The sequence below is a fragment of the Cetorhinus maximus genome, chromosome 3, assembly GCF_964194155.1.
Source record: "Cetorhinus maximus chromosome 3, sCetMax3.hap1.1, whole genome shotgun sequence".
Taxonomy (NCBI): domain Eukaryota; kingdom Metazoa; phylum Chordata; class Chondrichthyes; order Lamniformes; family Cetorhinidae; genus Cetorhinus; species Cetorhinus maximus.
In genome coordinates this window covers 93,002,031-93,021,088 of record NC_135881.1, presented here as the reverse complement: position 1 = coordinate 93,021,088, position 19,058 = coordinate 93,002,031, and the positions used below count along the sequence as shown (strand labels likewise).

General features: G+C 40.0%; 1 protein-coding gene across 3 annotated transcripts in view; it reads left to right on the top strand.

Annotated features, from left to right (window-relative positions):
- Window positions 1-14,335, top strand: part of LOC144678782 (uncharacterized) — a 116,280-nt gene extending 101,945 nt beyond the window's left edge. For all 3 annotated transcript variants that reach the window (XM_078538687.1, XM_078538685.1, XM_078538686.1), the window contains exons 21-24: window positions 3,866-3,973; window positions 4,831-4,930; window positions 12,287-12,538; window positions 12,991-14,335. In XM_078538687.1, coding sequence (XP_078394813.1) covers window positions 3,866-3,973; window positions 4,831-4,930; window positions 12,287-12,538; window positions 12,991-13,058 — 528 coding nt within the window. In that variant the 3' untranslated portion in view covers window positions 13,059-14,335. The remainder of the gene's footprint in view (window positions 1-3,865; window positions 3,974-4,830; window positions 4,931-12,286; window positions 12,539-12,990) is intronic.
- The last annotated feature ends 4,723 nt before the right edge of the window (window positions 14,336-19,058 follow it).

Sequence of the window (19,058 nt, the reverse complement as noted above, 5' to 3'; positions counted from 1 at the left end):
TTAAGCTTGTTGTGGACAAAGAAATAGACAAGTTGCAAAAAAATGTTTTGGATTGGGGGAGAGTGGATTTTAGTAAAATAAGGCAGGATCTGGCCAAGGTAGACTGGGAACAGCTACTTGTGGGGAAATCTACAGAAGAGCAATGGGGGGGCATTCAAAAAGGAAATGGGGAGGGTACAGGCTCAACATGTTCCCTCTAGGGTGATAGGAAGGAGTAACAAGCCCAGAGAACCATGGATGACCAGAGATAGTCGGGATACAATGAGAAGGAAAAGAGAGGCTTTTAGCAGGTACAAAGGGAGCAAATCAGCGGAGGCATTAGTGGAGTACAGAAAGTGCAGGGTGGAGCTTAAGAAAGCAATTAGGAGAGCAAAGAGGGGATATGAGAAAGCTCTGGCTGTTAAAAGTAAGGAAAATCCCAAGATATTCTCTTAAGTATATCAATGGGAAGAGGGTAACCAGGGAAAGAGTAGGGTCCATTAGGGACCAAGGGGGCAATCTATGGGTGGAGCTAGAGGACATCGGTAGAATGTTGAACGAATACTTCAAATCGGTCTTCACCCAAGAGAATGAGGACGAAGGTATGGAACTTGGGGAGAGAGACTGCGAGGTTCTTGAGCAAATTGATATAGGGAGTGACAAGGTATTGGAGGTATTGGCAGGCTTAAAAGTGGACAAATCTACAGAGAATCTTATCTCCACTTGGAGAGGCAAGGTTTGATCAGGGATCGTCAGCATAGCTTTATCAGAGGGAGGTCATGCCTAACAAATTTGATTGAATTTTTTGAGGAGGTGACCAGGTGTGTAGCTGAGGGTAGTGCAGTTGATGTAGTTTATGTGGATTTCAGCAAAGCCTTTGACAAGGTCCCACATGGGAAACTTATAAAGAAGGCAAATGCACATGGGATACAGGGTAATTTGATAAGGTGGATTCAAAATTGGCTTAGTTGTAGGAGACAGGGTGATGACAGAAGGCTGCTTTAATGACTGGAAGCCCGCGTCCAGTGGCGTACCACAGGAATCTGTGCTGGGTCCCCTATTATTCGTCATTTATATAAATGACATAGATGACTATGTGGGGGGTAGGATTAGTATGTTTGCGGATGTCACAAAGATTGGCCGAGTGGTCAACAGTGAGGTTGAGTGTCTTAGGCTACAGGAAAATATAGACGGGATGGTCAAATGGGCAGATAAGTGACAGATGGAACTTAACCCTGAAAAGTGTGAGATGATACACTTTGGAAAGAGTAATTTGACAAGGAAGTATTCAATGAACAGCATGACACTAGGAAGTTCTGAGGAACAAAGGGACCTTGGCGTGTGTTTCCATAGATCTCTGAAGGCGGAGGGGCATGTTAGTGGGGTGGTGAAAACGGCATATTGGACACTTGCCTTTATCAATCGAGGCATAGGTTACAAAAGCAGGGAGGTCATGTTGGAGTTGTATAGAACCTTGGTGAGGCCACAGCTGGAGTAGTGTGTGCAGTTCTAGTCGCCACATTATAGGAAGGATGTGGTTGCACTGGAGGGGGTGCAGAGGAGATTCACCAGGATATTGCCTGGGATGAAACATTTAAGTTATGAAGAGAGGTTGGATAGACTTGGGTTGTTTTCGTTGGAGCAGAGAAGACTGAGGGGCGACCTGATCGAGGTGTACAAGATTGAGGGGCATGGATAGGGAGCAGCTGTTCCCGTTAGTTGAAGGGTCAGTCACAAGGGGACAGAAGTTCAAGGTGAGGGGCAGGAGGTTTAGGGGAATGTGAGGAAAAACTTCTTTACCCAGAGGGTGGTGACGGTCTTGAATGCGCTGCCTAGGAGGGTGGTGGAGGTGGGTTGCCTCACATCCTTTAAAAAGTACTTGATGAGCACTTGGCACGTCATAACATTCAAGGCTTTGGGCCAAGTGCTGGTAAATGTGATTAGGTAGGTAGGTCAGGTGTTTCTCACGTGTCGGTGCAGACTTGATGGGCCGAAGGGCCTCTTCTGCACGGTGTGATTCTGTGAATGCCAAGGAAGGCACATAGAAAAACCATAGGATTATCTAAGAAGGGTAAAACCTGGTTTACTTGTTCATAGACTCATTTAAACACTCAATCCAGGGTCAATGAACATAGCATGTTAGTATCTTTGGCATGCAGTTGGTGTAATACTTAATCTCCACTTTTGTCTGTAGAGGTTCTTGAATGTCTTCACTCCTTTTCCCCCTGATAGTTACGATTAGTAAACTAGTGTTAGCAGTTGACGGTGATCCCTGTGACTCCATATTTGCACAGAAGGATGTGGTTCTTATAGGATATGAGCTCTAATTCTCAATGAGCTGTTCAGGATCCCCCACAGGATGAACATGTCTCAATCTGTGACTCAGAAACCCTTTAGCTAATGACCAGAGTCTTTAAAGGGCCAGCATTTGGGATTCTGGAAAACAGGAAGGACTTGTTCTTTAGCAAGGATGGCTTCCACTTCCTTCACCAGTCTGACGAACGGTCATCGACCTGAGACATTTCTCTCTCCACAGATACTGCCAGACCTGTTGAGTATTTCCAGCACTTTCTGTTTTCATTCAGTCAACACAATATGTTAATACTAACGGCGTATGCTTAGTTCTATTAGTTTTGACCTAAAGTCAGCTGAATTCCATTAACCTTGTGAAATCATTCTGCTGAACATTTTATCTCCGTTTTCATATTTTAACCTATTAAAAGAAACTTGTTTTATGTGGAAGCTTGATTACTATATAGATGGATATAGGATATCGAACCTAAGCAAAATGTTTGTTTCATATAGAAATAAACTATTAAGGACACCTATTACTAAGCAGAGGTTTCAAAAGTTGGTTAGTAGCCCTTAAGTTGTCTCTGGGTCAGTGCCATCAGGTAAAATTAATTATCTCTCTTGGCACAATGCCCACTATGTGGGCCAGCTTATGGAAGGCTCCTGTATAAACTCTCTCTGAAGCCCAGGTGCCTCTACAAGGTCAGAATTGGTGAGTATTTTAAGCGCTGCTGTTCATTTTGACCTGAAAATGTAAATGGTCAAAGGTTTGTCCCGATGTTCTTGTTTAATGTTGCTACGATGTACTTCCTGATTGAATACAGCAGCTGAAGAAGTATACTTGCAGCATTGGTTTTAAGTTCAGCCTTTATAGAAGCTCTCTTCTCTCAGCCTGACCATTTATTTTCTGAACTGTCTTGCCAGCTTTGATCCACAATTGTACAATTTTTACTTGGATTATTACACCATTTTGTCGGAACTTAATGTTGGATGTTTGCCTGCCTCGGAGCAAGGTTATGATGTAGCAGAACTGAGGAAGGAGAGAGAAAACAATTCTACAGCTAGAGTTGAGCTTTTTTCAAGGGAACCAATTAGATGATTCACTTTCTTCCCTATCCTGGGTAGAATTAATTCCTGATTGCACAGATATGAGCATCTTTGAGATCAATTAAGTCAATACTAAAAGTTGTTAACTTACATTATTATGTGGTATTTTAACGTTCTCTAGTTTCTAGAACTACCTTCATTCATTCATTAAATGAAACATTCTCCATATGCCTCCAATGTTTCTCCAAGGGTTACAGTCAAGTGTCTCATTTTGTTCTGTTGTTTCTGTTCTTTTCTGAAAAAAGAACCAACACATGGGACTCTGGGCTCCCTTGATGCAGTGCTCGGGAAGACCTATTAAGTGAATGCCGCTGAATAGATTGCTATATAATATTGTAGAAAGTCACTTGCATTGTTAAGAGGCAGCTCTGAAGTGCTGAGTAGATTTTAAAGCCAGAAATTCTTTGTTGAAGTGTTAAAACACCTCTGTTAGAAGAGTTATTAATTAAAAATTCTTGGTTGGTAATTATATTTTATTTTCTTTCAGACCAGTTTTAAAGTTATTAATGATACTGATGCTGGATATGTCAAGGAGGTTATGTACAAACTTAGCAATCGACTTTTGCAGTTTGGTCAAAAGGCCATGAAGATCACGGTAAATATTTTGAAGAAAACTTAATTCCATGTAATTGTTAACCTTTCCAGTCTCACCACGTATTTCCCTTTCCCACCACGTATTTCCCTTTCCTGAGGCAGTACTTATGTTGAGGTACAATTGCATTGGCAATAGTAAGTACCTGGTTAAGTAGCAATCCTTCATGTGTGACCCTGGCCAGTACATGTAGGTGGACTAATTAGTTGCGATGAGCAAAGCCTAGCCAAATAGTGTTCAGAGTTTTAGTGGGGTCATTGCATAGAAAGCAGGGGTAGAGGAAAAAATTAAATTAAAAAATTTGTTTCTCCTCTTTATAGCCAGAGGCACTAAAACAAAATGCAATGCCCCTCCTCTACTTTGGCTTGGATTGGCTAAATTAACACTAATCATGGATGGAACCTATGATCTTTGTTGATCTGCGTAGCTCATTATTAAGCCGCACAGTGTGTTTGCTCACTGAGCTAATGTTGTGTGCATTTTCATTATGTTCTATCACTCTCCCAACACGCACACGCGTGAATAAAATCTTCAATTTTTAAAAATTTTACCTTATTTCTCTTGTCCCAATCTATCGCTATTGTGCTACAGTGACCAGGATTGATATGCCTTTTTTTTAAAATGCATGTTATAATAATTCCCACACCTTTTAAAAAAAACTATGTTCTTACCAGGCCAGTATTCCCCAGCCAGGAAACACATTTATATAACCATGTTACCGTTATGCTGACTGCTAGAAAACTTATAAGGGCCCCTAGATTAACTTTACATCTCTCTCTGTTACAAATGTCAAAAACGCTAAGTGTGTGTAGAGTCCCTAGTACATCGTACATTAGAATAAGTATTCCTTTTTTGTTTAGGGTTCTGCTGAGAAATTAATTCAAGAAACAAAATCCTATATACCAGATGAAAATCCTAGACATGAATCTCGTATGGCAACGAACTTGGGGAGTTACCCAGGTAATTTGGGTTTCAAACAGATGTTAGACTTTGTTTACTCTGTATGGTGCAAGTGTTGATTTACCAAGTGTTTTTAATCACTCCTAGCAGCAGTTTATCATTGCCTGTAAGATCCTTAGGGCATCAATGTCATGTCAGTGTTATAGCATATGGAGAGCTGGAACAGAAGCCATTTATAGTACTCTGATGTTTTTTGTCACAAACTCCTTTGCATGATTTGTTTTGCTGAAACGGAAGTAGATCTTTATTTTCATGTTGAACACCCTGAGCCTAACCTTTTAGTTAAACCCCTCAAAATTACTGCGCTTCATCAAGCCTCACTAAACTTGCTTTGACCAGGTAGCAAATATTTTGGAGCTACAAAGCTAGCTTGAACATGCACATCTTCAGACTTATAGTTTCCCTACTGATTTGATAGAAAAATTGTTTATAAAGATTGATTAAATGAAAAAGCATGCTAGATTGCATTGAATAGATATTTTCTGTACTGTTTTCACTGTAGAAGACACAAGTGACATCATAGAAGTAATTGTAAATCAAGAGATGAAAAGGAGGGTGGAACTTAAACAATTACATCCACCAGGGGAAAAGTACTTAAGTTATTACAGGTTGAATATTCTTTGTCCATAAATTGGAAAACCGAACACATCCAAAAACCACACTCTTTTTGAACCTCATCGACCTTTAGCATGGGAAGCCTAGTTGTTTGTCTGCACTGTTTATCTTGCGATTTCTGTGGTGAACAGGTCAAAAAGAAACTATTTATCATTCGGTGATACATCTTGCTTTTCTAGCTATTTTATTTACTTTAGACCATAACTAGCTTAGGCTATTGTAATGTAAGTTTATATGCGGTATCGAAAAACCAAAATTAACCAAAATGCAGTTGGACGCAAGTGGTCATCTACTTAAGACAGAAATTAGAATAATTTTTTTTCTCCAGAGAGTATCGAGTCTTTGGAACTCCCTTTCTCAAAAGGCAGTAAAGCAGAGCCTTTGAATGTTTTCAAGGCAGAGGTAGATAGATTCTTGATAAACAAGGGGCTGAAGGGTTATCAGGGCTAGGCAGGAGGTTACAGTCAGATCAATCATGATCTTATTGAACGGTGGAGCAGGTTCAAAAGACCGAGTGGCCTGCCCCTGTTCCTTACTCGTATGTTCGTATGACCCTGAGGGATACGGATAAAGGATACTCAACTTGTAGAACTAAAAGATGACATGCTCCCAGATCCTGATGGACTTTATCATAGAGTCTTAAAAGAAGTGGCTGCTACGATAGTAGATGCATTGGTTTTAATTTTTGGAAAATAGTGAATATAACTCCCCTATTCAAGAAAGGAGGAAGACAGAAAGCAGGAAACCAGTGGCCAGTTAGCCTAACATATTATCATAGGGTACGTCCTATAACATATTATTAAGGAGGTTATAGCAGGACACTTGGAAAATCTTGAAAGGAAGAGAAAAAATTTCTTAAGACGTCGGATGAGATGAATGATAAAGTGAAACTGGGGACAAGGACAGCTTTGAGATAGGATGAATCGGTGCTGCTGGAGGGAGAGGTCAAGTGCGTTCATATCACTGCGCATGGCACTGAGTGTGGATCTCAGGATGTGGCAAGATCAGCAGTCCGAGGAACGTTGCGTGTCCCAGAGATACCTGTAATCCTGGGTGGATTCAAAACATGAGGGATGGAACTTCAGTTGGAATCCACGCAGGGTAAGTCAGAGACGGTCACTGAGGAAGGAAATATGGCTGTGAAAGCGAGTTTTCATAAATACCTTGTCAAATACCAGGAGGGAAATGGAAAGCAATGAATGTGAACAGGGTGAAAGAGATAAACAGAAATCCTGTCGGAGAGAAGAGCAGTACTTCTTCAAGCTAGCCGTTCCTGGAAGAGAAGTGGCAGTGAATTAAATACTATGATAAAAGCAAAACACCGTGGATGCTGGAAATCTGAAATAAAAACAGAAAATGCTGGGGAAAACTCAGCAGGTCTGACATCAATAAGATCTTAATGCGATCAGGCAGAGTCAAAATAGTTTTGTGAAAGGAAATGGTGTTTGACTAATTTTTGAGTTCTTTGAGGAAGTAACAAACAATGTGGATAAACAGGAACCTGTAGTTGTGTGCACTTGGATTTCCAGGATGTATTTGACAAGGTGTCAATACAAAGTTACTATACAAAATGAGAGCTCATGGAATAGAGGGTAGCATATTAGCATGGATTGAGTGTTGATTTGCCAACAGGAAACAGAGTAAGGATAAATGGGTCATTTTCAGCTTGGCAAGATGAAACGAGTGGAGTGCCACAGGGATCAGTGCTGGGGCCTCAACCATTTACAATTTATGTCAATGACCTGGATGAAGGGACCGAATGTGTGGTTGCTAAATTTGCTGATGACACAACAAAAGCTAGGAGAGTAAATTGTGAAGAGGACACACAGAGACTGCAAAGTGATACAGATAATTTACAGTGAGTGGGCAAATATTTCTCCGATGGGGTATAATGTGAACTTGTCCACTTTGGCAGGAAGAATAGAGAAGCAGCATATTATTTAAATGGAGAGAGATCGCAAAGCTTTGCGGTGCAGTGGGATCTGTGTATCCTTGTACATGAATCACAAAGTTAATGTCCAGGTACAGCAAGTGATTAGGAAGGCAAATGGAATATTGTCTTTTATTGCAAAGGGAATGGAATATAAAAGTAAGGAAGTTTTGCTGCGGTTGTACAAGGTATTGGTGGGACCACATCTAGAGTACTGTGTAGAGTTTTGGTCATCTTATTTTAGAAAGAGCATACAATTACATTAGAAGCAGTTCAGAGAAAGTTCACCCGACGGGTACCTGGATAAAGGGGTTGTCTTATAAGGGCAGGTTGGGCCAGTATCCATTGGAGTTTAGACAAATGAGAGGTGATCTTATTAAAACATTTAAGATCCTGAGGGGGATTTGACAAGGTGGATGCTGAAAGGATGCTTCTCCTTGTGGGAGAAACTAGGGGACACAGATTAAACAGGTGAGGGTTGCTTGTCTGTGAAATTCTCTGCCCTAGAAAGTGGTGGAGCAGGGACATTGAATACTTTTAAGGCTGAGTTAGATAGATTATTAGAATCTCAGATTGACAAGGGAGTCAAAGGGTATAGTGGATAGACGGGGAAGTAGAGGCCACAATCAGATCAGCCATGAGCTTATCAAATGGGTGGAGCAGGCTTAAAGGACCGAATGGCCTACTCCTAATTTGTATGTTCGTTCGTATTTGGTTCTCAATCTCATCATAGCCTTGATCCAGATTTAGGTGCAAGAGCGAAACAACAGAGGAGGAATGAGATTAGTTACCCTAGATATTTAGTCATTATTTGACTATGGCAGCAAGGAATGCTAGCAAAACTGAGGTTAATGAATGTCGAGGGTGGAATCTCTCCATTGTTTTGTCAGATCTGACATAAATGAACATAGTCATGGTTGTTAGATGCCAGTCATTACACCCCCTGAACTACCTCCAAAGTGTCCTTGGGCTAATAATCTTCAGCTAGATCATCAATTACCTTTCTTCTGTCATAAACGTTTTACTAATAATTTCAGTGTTCAGCTACATTCAAAATTCCTCCGAAAATGAGCAACCCACGGCAGCCTACAGAGGAACTGGAGAACAACCAGCTTATTGTGACAAGTACGAACAACCATTATGCCACATTATGATGATATCCACCTTTATGAAGAAAATTACCAATCACCTTCACCTGACTTTCAACAGCTCCTTTGACTTTCAATATCACCTAACCCCTTACCATTAGAATAGAATCATAGAAAGTTTACAGCACAGTAAGAGGCCACTTGGCCCATTGTGTCTGAGCCAGCTGATAAACGAGCCACCCAGCCTAACCCCGCTTTCCAACATTTGGTCCGTAGCCCTGCAGGTTACAGCACTTGAGGTGCATATCCAGACATCTTTTAAATGAGTTGAGCATTTCTGCCTCTATCACCCTTTCAGGCATGAGTTCCAGACCCCACAACACCTTGGGTGAAAATATTTCCTCACCTCCCCTCTAAACTTTCTACCAATCACTTTAAATCTATACCCTCCTAGTCACTGATCACTCTGTTAAAGTAAATATGCCCATCCTATCCACTCTATCCAGGCCCCTCACAACTTTGTACATCTCAATCAAATCTCCTCTAAGCCTCCTCTGTTGCAAGGAGAACAACCCCAGCCTATCCAATCTTTCCTCATAGCTGCAATTTTCCAGTTCTGGCAGCATCATAAATCTCCTTTGTACCCTGTCTGCAATCACACCCTTTCTGTAATGAGGTCACCAGAACTGAGCACACTACTCAAGTTGTGGCCTAACCAATGTTTTATATAGTTCCAGCATAACGTCCCTGCTCATGTATTCTGTGCCTTGGCTAATAAACAAAAGGATTCCATGTGTCTTTTTAAGTACCCTATCAACCTGTCCTGCTACCTTCAGGGATCTGTGAACATTCACTCCAAGGTCCCTCACTTTCTTTACACCTCTCAGTATCCCCCATTTACTGTGTAATCCTTTGCCTTGTTTGACCTCCCCAAATGCATCACCTCACGCTTCTTCGGGTTGCATTCCATTTGCCACTTTTCAGCCCATCTGACCGGCCCTTCCTGCAGTCTACAGCAATCCTCCTCACTTCAACTGCAAAGCTAATTTTTGTGTCATCTGCAAATGTCTTGATCATTCCCCTAAATTTACGTACAAATCACTCATAACACAAAAAACAGGGGACTGAGTACTGAGCCCTGGAAGCAGCCTTCCAGTCACAAAAACATCCATCAACAATTACCCTTTGTTTCCTGCCACTGAGCTAATTGTGTATCCAGCTTGCTACATTCCCCTGGATCCCATGGGCTTTTATTTTTTAACCAGTCTTCCATGTGGGACCTTGTCAAAAGCCTTGCTAAAATCAATGTAGACCACCTCACTGGTGCACGACCGTCATCAATCCTCCTTTCTACTTCCTCAAAAACTTCAATCAAATTTAGTCAGACACAGCCTTTCTTTATCCATGCTGACTTTCCTTGGTTAATCCGTGCCTTTCTAAGTATTAGTTTATCCTGTGTCTCAGAATTGATTCCAATAATTTTCCCACTACCACAGACTGATTGGCCTGTAATTATTCAGTCTATCTCTTGCTCCCTTTTTAGTCAAAGGTACTACATTAGTAGACCTCCAATCCCACGGCACCACAACTGTACCCAGTAAAGATTGCTAAATGATGTTCAGACCCTCCGCAATTTCCTCCCTGGCTTCTTTTAACAGCCTGAGGTACATTTCATCCGGTCCTGGTGATTTATCCACTTTCAACAATGCTAATCTCGTTAATACTTCCTCTCTCCCTGTGTTTGTCACATCCAATGTTTCACACTACTCCTCCTTAACTACAGTGTCTGGCATTGTCCCCCTCTTTTGTGAAGACAGATGCAAAGTATTCATTAAGAATCATACCTATATCCTCCAACTCCACAAACAGGCTACCTTTTTGGCCTTTCATGGGCCTTATTCTTTCCTTGGTTATCCTCTTACTCTTAATATGTTGATAAAATATCTTTGGGTTCCCCCTGATTTTACTCGCCAATATTCTTTCATGCCCTCTCTTTGCTTTCCTAATTTCCGTTTTTATTTCACCCCTCCCCTTTCTATACTTCTCTCAGCTTTCTGTAGTATTGAGTTCAGTGCCTGACATTAGCTTTCCTTGTCTCTCTTATCTTACCCTGTAAGCTCCTTGACATCCAGGGGGCTGTAGATTTGGCCATCCCACACTTTTTTTCTTTGTGGAAACGTATTTACTTTGAACCTCGAATCTCCCCCTTGAATGCCTCCCACTTCTCTGACACTGATTTACTTCCAGTCCACTTCTGCTAAATCAATCCTCAGCTTAGTAAAATTGGCCTTTCCCCAATTTAGAACTTTCAACTTCTGTTTTATCTTTGTCCTTTTCCATAATTATGTTAAAAGTAACTGAATTATGACCATTGTCACTCCTTTCACCTGCCTAGCTTCAATTCCTCAAATGAATGACAAAGTCCAGAACCCTGCCCTCACATGTTGGACTTGCTACAGACCAGCCAAAAACATTTTCCTGAATGCATCTTAAGAATTCTGTTCCCTCCATTCCTTTCTCACTAAAACTATCCCAGTTAATATTGGGGTAGTTAAAATCTCCTACTATGTTTTTGCACTTCTTTTGCGTTTTTAACATCATTTGGAATTCCATTCACTGGAAGCTTAATTGCACCAGATATTTCATCACCATGACTACAAGAGTAGGGCATAGGCTGGTTTCTTTAGTTAGTAGCTAACTTGATCCCTTCAAAATCTATCCTCCATCAAGGCTCAAATCAAGAATTTGATGGAAAGCTCACCACTCACCTGGATAGGCACAACCCAATTGACTCAAGCTCAACATTATCCAAGGCACAGCAGTTTACTTGATTGGTGTTTCTGCCACTGGACTCTGTATCCACCTGCTCCATCACTAGCACGTATCCTGTAGATGCACCATGTACAATCAGTAGGATGCACTGCATAACTCATGAACATTACTTCAATTAGTACCTCTTTTCCCTATAATTTCTATCACAGAAGAGTCAGGGTAGAAATGTTGTGGGAACATAATCACCTACAAGTTTCCCTCCAAAGTACATACTTGTTCCTTTGGCGTTTGTTGGTCAATGTCTTGGAATATCCCATCTTCTACCAGTGTGTGAACATCAATATCATGAGGACTCCAGCTGTTCAGAGAGCCCATTACCACCAACTCAGGGCAACTAGGAATGGGCATAAATTCAGCCTTGCCCACATCCAAAAAGCAGAAGAAAGGGAATGCCATCACAACTTTTCTCTTTGCCAAAAGATTCCTCCAACTGAATTTTCAGTGAAAGGACTCAGTTGGTCAGATTGTGGAAGCTTATACAGCAGCATAATATGTATTATGCATAATACTCCCCAGTTTGTTGATAACTATGCCATAGTGAAGGTTTTTATTAAAACTTTCACATTTTAATAGGTACAGGACAACAGCTTTGTTTATGGTTGCAACTTGTTTTCCCCAAAGGGTGGCAGAAAATGTTGTTCTATACTTCCTAAATTTCACTTTTTTTTTGTATAAACAAGTTGTTTTTGTACAAAGAAAGATATAGTAAAATGCAAATAAATTTATACCCAGCCCAAAAATGTACACAGCCACAAGTTCTCATGTAATTTGTTGGCATTGCTTTTGAGTAAACACATCTTTAATATGGTGTATTTTACAGAGAAATTGAATGTCTGTAGTTTGGCCATTACTGGATTGTTTACCTGTTCCTGTATATTTTAAATATTGTAGGTATTTCTGGCAGGGATAAGAGCATGCGGCAATCAGTTGAATATTCATCATATCCATCCTCTGGTACCCTAACCAGAAGCTCCTCAAATAATCCTACAGCTCACCCCATGATGCGTAACACTGGTATGTCAATGTCATCGATACACAGCAACCTCCTGACCCCATCACTACTGAATTCTATTCGTGGAATGGATGAGAATACAATTACTAATACTCTCACTAGGCTAGCAGCCAACAACCCTGCATTTGAAGGTAAACCACTTTTTAAACTGCATTAAGGAAGAAGAATGAATGAAATTGCATTATTATTTGTTCACAGCCAAATTAAATGGTTCCTGTTTTATGTAAGAAAATGCACAAAACAAGATTCCACAAACATCAGTGAGATGAATGACCAGTTAATCTGTTGTTTGATGGTGCTAGTTGAGGGTTGAATACTGGTCAGGACTCCAGGAGAACTGTTTATTTGGCTATAAGTTCTATTACCTTAACAGATCCACAGCATTATTAGATATAGAAGCTTAATGTTAAATTGTTCAGTCTTCATTTGTCCATTGGTCATCTGTGCCTTTTCATCGCGAAAAGATCACAAAGAGCATCTTTCCCAAAGATGATTAAAATATAACATTAAAATAATTTATAATTCTGTAGATATTCATTGTTAGAGAGCCACGTTAATCAATACCTTGTTGCCTTCTTTCTAGGTATAAGGATTTCAACCTTGGTTACTGTGCTGAGGGAGGCTGGTGTGCTTAGTAAAAGACCAAATTAAAGATATACTACAATTCAGCGCCCTATCCAGCTGATCATCTACAAGAAAGTACCTGGACATCTTGGGCAACAGCTACAAATCAATTAAAATTCCTTTTTAAACCTTGTTTATAAGCTTACATTAGGGAAAAGGCTTGTTTTGTGCATTCCAAGATGTTGAAATGTCAGTTAAGTATGTCTGTAGAACAAAATTAACTTTTGTGAGTACTGTTGATTTACAGCTTTGATGTAGATCTTTTAATTCTGGTTGCAACAAAGCTTCAACCTTCTGGATTTCAAAGTTAGCTAAAGTGTTCTGTATTTTGTTTGCTGAAATTGTTAGAAATGCAAAGATCAAATATTTTGATAGTCAAAATGATAGTCAAAACTGGCACTGATCTGAAAGTAGTAGTCCCAACAACAATGTGCAAATCTAATGAGGGATCCCATCAGTTATTTGAAACAAACTCAAACCATTTTGATTCGCAACAGGGGATTGGAGATCCAGGTAAGTAAATTAAATCTTTTGAATACTGACTGATATCTAGGTTCTAGACGGTACTTATATTATCTTAACACCTTTAATAATTTTCACATTGGCATCAACATGTCGCTTAGCACAGGTGCAAGGCACCTGTTGTGAGCTGATGCCTCGTTATTGGAAGTTTTAATTCATTCATTTGAGGGTTTCTTGTGAATGTTACAAAGCAAACTAAGATTTTTTTTAGAGAAACATACTTACCTGTATCCCCAAATGTAAAACTATTAGAAATCTTGCTTGCTTAATTTATCTTGGTCTTCAATGAACTACAACGAAGAAGAATAAAAGAACTATTCATTTATTGCTTAAAATCTGTAATTGAAAAAAGTGTCATCGAGTATTGTAGCCAGGGTTTGTTGATGTTTCAAAGACTCTAGAACCTTACTGGTGCAAAGTTGTTTGTACTGAAGGGTTAACATTTCTGCACACAAGTATTTTCCATCAGCTTAAATTAGTATAATTTTACTGAGCCACTGATGAGCACAGTCAGTCATTTCCCAACATCCCGATCATAAAACACAATTGCATTTTTGTGTTTTGAAAACTTAAAAGCTCAATTTAGTTTTTAACAATACCTGCTTCAAGAAATGGCATTATGTCTTTTTTCAAACTCATTTGCCAAGAATTACTTTCATTTGAATGCCCGTCTGCCCATACAGACAGTGACTTTCAATACAAGTATATCTTTTATTTGTTCTGATGAGAAATGTAATCTTTTTCTTCTGTGTTTTGGGTAAAATAAATATTGTATGACTGTTTCCTTGTGAGGTCTGGTTTCCTATTGAAGCATTTGTAATGTGAGAGTTTCTGGTTTCATCAGTTATTGAATGGTGCAAACTATGTTTGGCGGGATTAGTGTGTAAGGAGCTATTTCCTTGGCATTCCATGCCAACATTTAAATACAGAATTACAATCAAAAGGAAGGTGGTAAAGTTGGGGATGGTGGAAGAAAATTCTGGACAGTATTGGCAGTAAGTGCTCCCCTTCACTTTTTGTGCATTTTCTGCTGCTTTCTACGGCAATGAGAAATGTAGCCTTTTAAATGTCTGATGGGAAAATGAATGTCATATGTGTGACAGTTCGTTTTCTCCTGTCACCCACAGTTGGATTTGTTTCATCCATTCCTAATTTCACCTTTTCTTATTTTCAAACATGCTATTTGGGTTTACTGTATGACTAGACTGAGTCCCATACAGTGGCCAGTCATGCTGGAATGGCCCAGTTTGGCTTGACTGCATCAACTGTAATTGTAACTTGAGGTGCTGAATGTATTGGTCATTGTTGGGAAGAATATCTTTAAGAACTGTATATTTTTTTAATTCAGAAGGACATTGTATTATTTGGACACTTTTTTTAAAAGGTCATAAATTCACCTTGGATTGTGAGCAAGCATGCCTTTTCAAATAAATCACCTGACCTGCATGGCATTTGAGGAGAGCTGTTCGCTTATTGAGCTGTAATTAATGGAGGGGAAAAAAACTAGTTTAAAGGCAAAGGCCTAGTGATTTACTGGAAATCACCTGACCAAGGAGCTTTAAGTTTTGAACTTTTTTTTTCAACTCAGTTGTGAATGAACTGAGAAAATGAAGTTGCCCAGCTCACACACTCCTTTCCTTGCCTGAAATAGTGGTTATCCGTATCCAGCTTGGAATCCTCATCTCAGTGGATCTTGTCTGTCTTTGGAAACCCGAAAGGCTAAGAGGAGAAGGATTGGTTGGCTTTATTTTCCTCCATGCCGAAGCTCTGTTGGTGAGAACCTACTAGGACTAGCAAGCCATCTTCACATGAGGGAACTTCAGATCAACAGCGTCAAAACCCTGCGAACTTTATCCTTTATTTTATAAAGTCTTCAACCGCCCGTCTCTGCAGAGACCCCATCCGCTTGTCTTTTGTTCAATTGTGTGTGTGTGTGCTGGGGAATTTTAAGAGGGATAGATAGTTACATTTCCAGATTATAAATTGTTAACCAGTTCTTGAAACTGGCTTTTAAAAAAAAGTTTCATTTTTAATCAGTAATTCTGAGTGTATTGAAAGAGATCTAGTTAAAGTCTCTTATTCTGGGTCTAACAGTAGTGAAAGTAAATCATTGGTCATTTTGGTGAGTGAATTAAACTTTTAAACTAATGGTGTGATCTGTGGAGCAGTGGGGCTAGATAAACGGTGCACTCCTCCCATCCCGGTTGTAACAGAGATTGGGGGCTCTTGTGGGATTTCGAAACGTGGACAAAAGATGATTAAATGTGGATGTAATAATAGATAAAAGGACAGATACCAGGTTTCTTATGCATTAGTAAACAAAATGGCTTTGGAAGTTGCTAAGACTTTTCTAGAGATGGAAGATTTAACTCTGACTGTTTTACATAAAGTAACCAAGACTAAGCTAATGGGATTGGCGGATAAATTGGAGTTAGAATTACCCGTAGGGGTGATGAAAGCAGACAAAGTTGAGGTAATAGCACAGCATTTGAAATTGGAAGGGATACAAGAGAGACCACATTCTCCAGGAGTTAGCTAGGATTCAGTTACAAATGAAGCTTGAACATGAAAAGGGGAAATGAGAAAATCTGAATTAGAAAGTAAAAGAAGAGCAGAACAAATGGAAATGAAATAGCTTGAACTTGACCTCCAGAGAGAGAAGCTAGCAAGGGAGGAAAGAGAGAAGGAATGAGACAGGGAATACCAGCTTAAAAGGCTGGAAACAGGCAGGTGCAGCAAGCAATTAGGAAGGCAAATGGTATTTTGGCCTTCATTGCAAGAGGATTTGAGTTCAGAAGTAGGGATGTCTTACTGCAGTTATACAAGGCCTTGGTGAGACCACACCTTGAGTATTATGTGCAGTTTTGGTCTCCCTACCAAAGAAAGGATGTACTTGCCATAGAGGGAGTGCAGTGAAGGTTCACTAGGCTGATACCGGGGACGGCAGAACTGCCTTTTGATGAGAGATTGGTTCGACTGCACCTGTATTCACTAGATTTTAGAAGAATGAGAGGAGATCTGATTGAAACGTATAAAATTCTAACAGGGCTGGACAGACTAGATGCAGGGAGGATGTTTCCCCTGTTTGGGGAAGTCTAGAACCAAGGGCCAGTCTCAGGATACGGGACAGGCCTTTTAGGACTGAGATGAGGAAAAATTTCTTCACTCAGAGGGTGGTCAACCTGTGGAATTCTCTACCACAGAAGGCTGTGGAGACCGGATCACTGAGTATATTCAAGAAAGAAATTTATTATTTTTTGGATATTAGAGGAATTAAGAGGTATGGAGAGAAAGCGGGAATATGACGTTGAGATAGAGGATCAACCGTGATATTGAATGGCGGAGAAGGCTCAAATGGTCTACTCCTATTTTCTATGTTTCTATGAATTAAAAAAAGGCGTCAGTTGCTGGGGAAAGTTCTGATGACAAAAAAAACACACCCCCACCCCAAAGCCCAGTGGGGAGATGTTTAAATTTCTATAAACCCTTCCAAAATTTGTGGAAAGGGGTATAGAGGCATTCTTTGTTTTGTTTGATAAAGTAGCTTAGCAAATGGAGTGGCCAAAAGAAATCAGGACATTGCTCCTACAGAGTAGGTTGGTAGGTACAGCTCATGAAGTTTATGCATCACTTTCAGAAGCAGGTTCTGTGGATTATGATGCAGTAAAAAAGGCTATTCTTACTTGAGTTAGTCCCTAAGGCATACAGGCAAAAATTTCAAAACACAAGCCTGGGCAGACCTATATTGAATTTGAGAGGGTAAAGCAAAGTAATTTTGATCATTTGATATGGGCATTAAAGGCAGATACAATACATGAAGCTCTTGGGGAAATAATTCTCCTGGAAGAATTTTAAAAATCACTCCCTCCAGTAGTTAGAACCCATGTTGAAGACGGGAGAGTTACAACAGCTATACAGGCAGTGGAGGTGGCTGATGGTTATGAGCTGGTCCATAAATCCAGACCTTTCTTCCATCACCCTCACAAATCCAAGAAGGACAGAAGGTGAGAGGAAGGCAAGTAGCCAGGGAAGAGATGGGACAGCTGGAAATGCCCTATTCGTAGACTTAAGTGTTTCCATTGTAAAAAGGTGGGACACATTTGTGCAGATTGCTGGAAGTTGCACAGGAAATCCATGGGACTTTTAGGATTTGTAAGGGCAATTCAGGAAAAGGAGTTGTAACATTAACTACAGCTGTGAAACCGAGTGAATGAGACACATGAGAGTTATAAAGAATTCTTACCAAGAGAAAATGTAATTGCTTATCCCTCAAATGAGACAGCTAAACCTATAATTATATTAAGAGATACGGGAGCCACTGAAATAGTTTTGCTGGGGAAAGGCACAACTTTTCCCCCAGAAAGTGAATTAAAAGCCAAAGTTTTAATAAATGGTATTGGCAGGATGTATATACTTGTACTTTTGTACCAGGTGCACTAGGAGTGTTACATAATGTGTGGGACAGGTGACAGGGGTTGCTTAGAAGTTACCCGTAGATGGGGTTAGCTTACTCCTCGGAAATTATTTAGCCAGAGCGAAGGTAGTAGCTTCTCCCATAATGACGGAAAGCCCAAGTGAGGTTAGAGATGGAGCAGTTACAGGAAAAGGTTCCAGGAATTTTTCCTTCGTTTGTGATGACCCAAGCAATGACTAAGCAAAGTCTATCATTGAAGGTCAAAGTGATACCACAGATAGATATTTGATTAGCTGAAACTTACTTTAAAGACATAGATAATCCAAAAGAGATGTTTAGTAGATGTTGAGGCTCAAGAAGCCGATCTGGAGATAGCACCATCAGCCCAAATTGAAGCTGAGGAAGTTCAGGAAGGTGGTTATATTAAAAATGGGATACTAATGAGGAAGTGGAGACCTCCTCACAGGCCTGCAGATGAAGAGTGGACAATTGTTCATTAGGTAGTGGTACCGCCCAAATATTATAAAGAGATATTATGGATAGCATAATATTATGGATAGCATGAAATTCCTGGCAGGACATGGAAAACTCAAGCACAGATAAACCGACAGTTTTACTGAACAGATCTTCTCAAGGATGTGGCACAGTTTTGTAAAACGTGACGGATGGTGGGAAAACCACAACATGCAATCAAACCGACACCCTTAGTTCCCATACCAGTTTTTGGGGAACCATTTAGTAGGGTGTTAATAGACTGTGTGAGACTGTTAGCAAAAACAAAAGCAGGACACCAGTATATCCTTACTATTATGGATGTAACAATTAGATTTCCAGAGGCCATCCCTTTAAGAATAATTACAGCTAAGTAGTGATAAAGAAGTTAACACAATTTTTTTTACTCGATCTGGATAACTGGTGCAGATCCAGTTGGATCAAAGTTCCAACTTTATGTCAAACATTTTTCAAAACTTCGAGTAGTTTGGGTATAAAACAGTTAAAGTCGACGGCGTATCATCCTACAGACACAGGAGTTTTATAGAGATAACATCAAATCCTCAAAACAATCATTCGAGTGTAAAGAATTTTTTTTT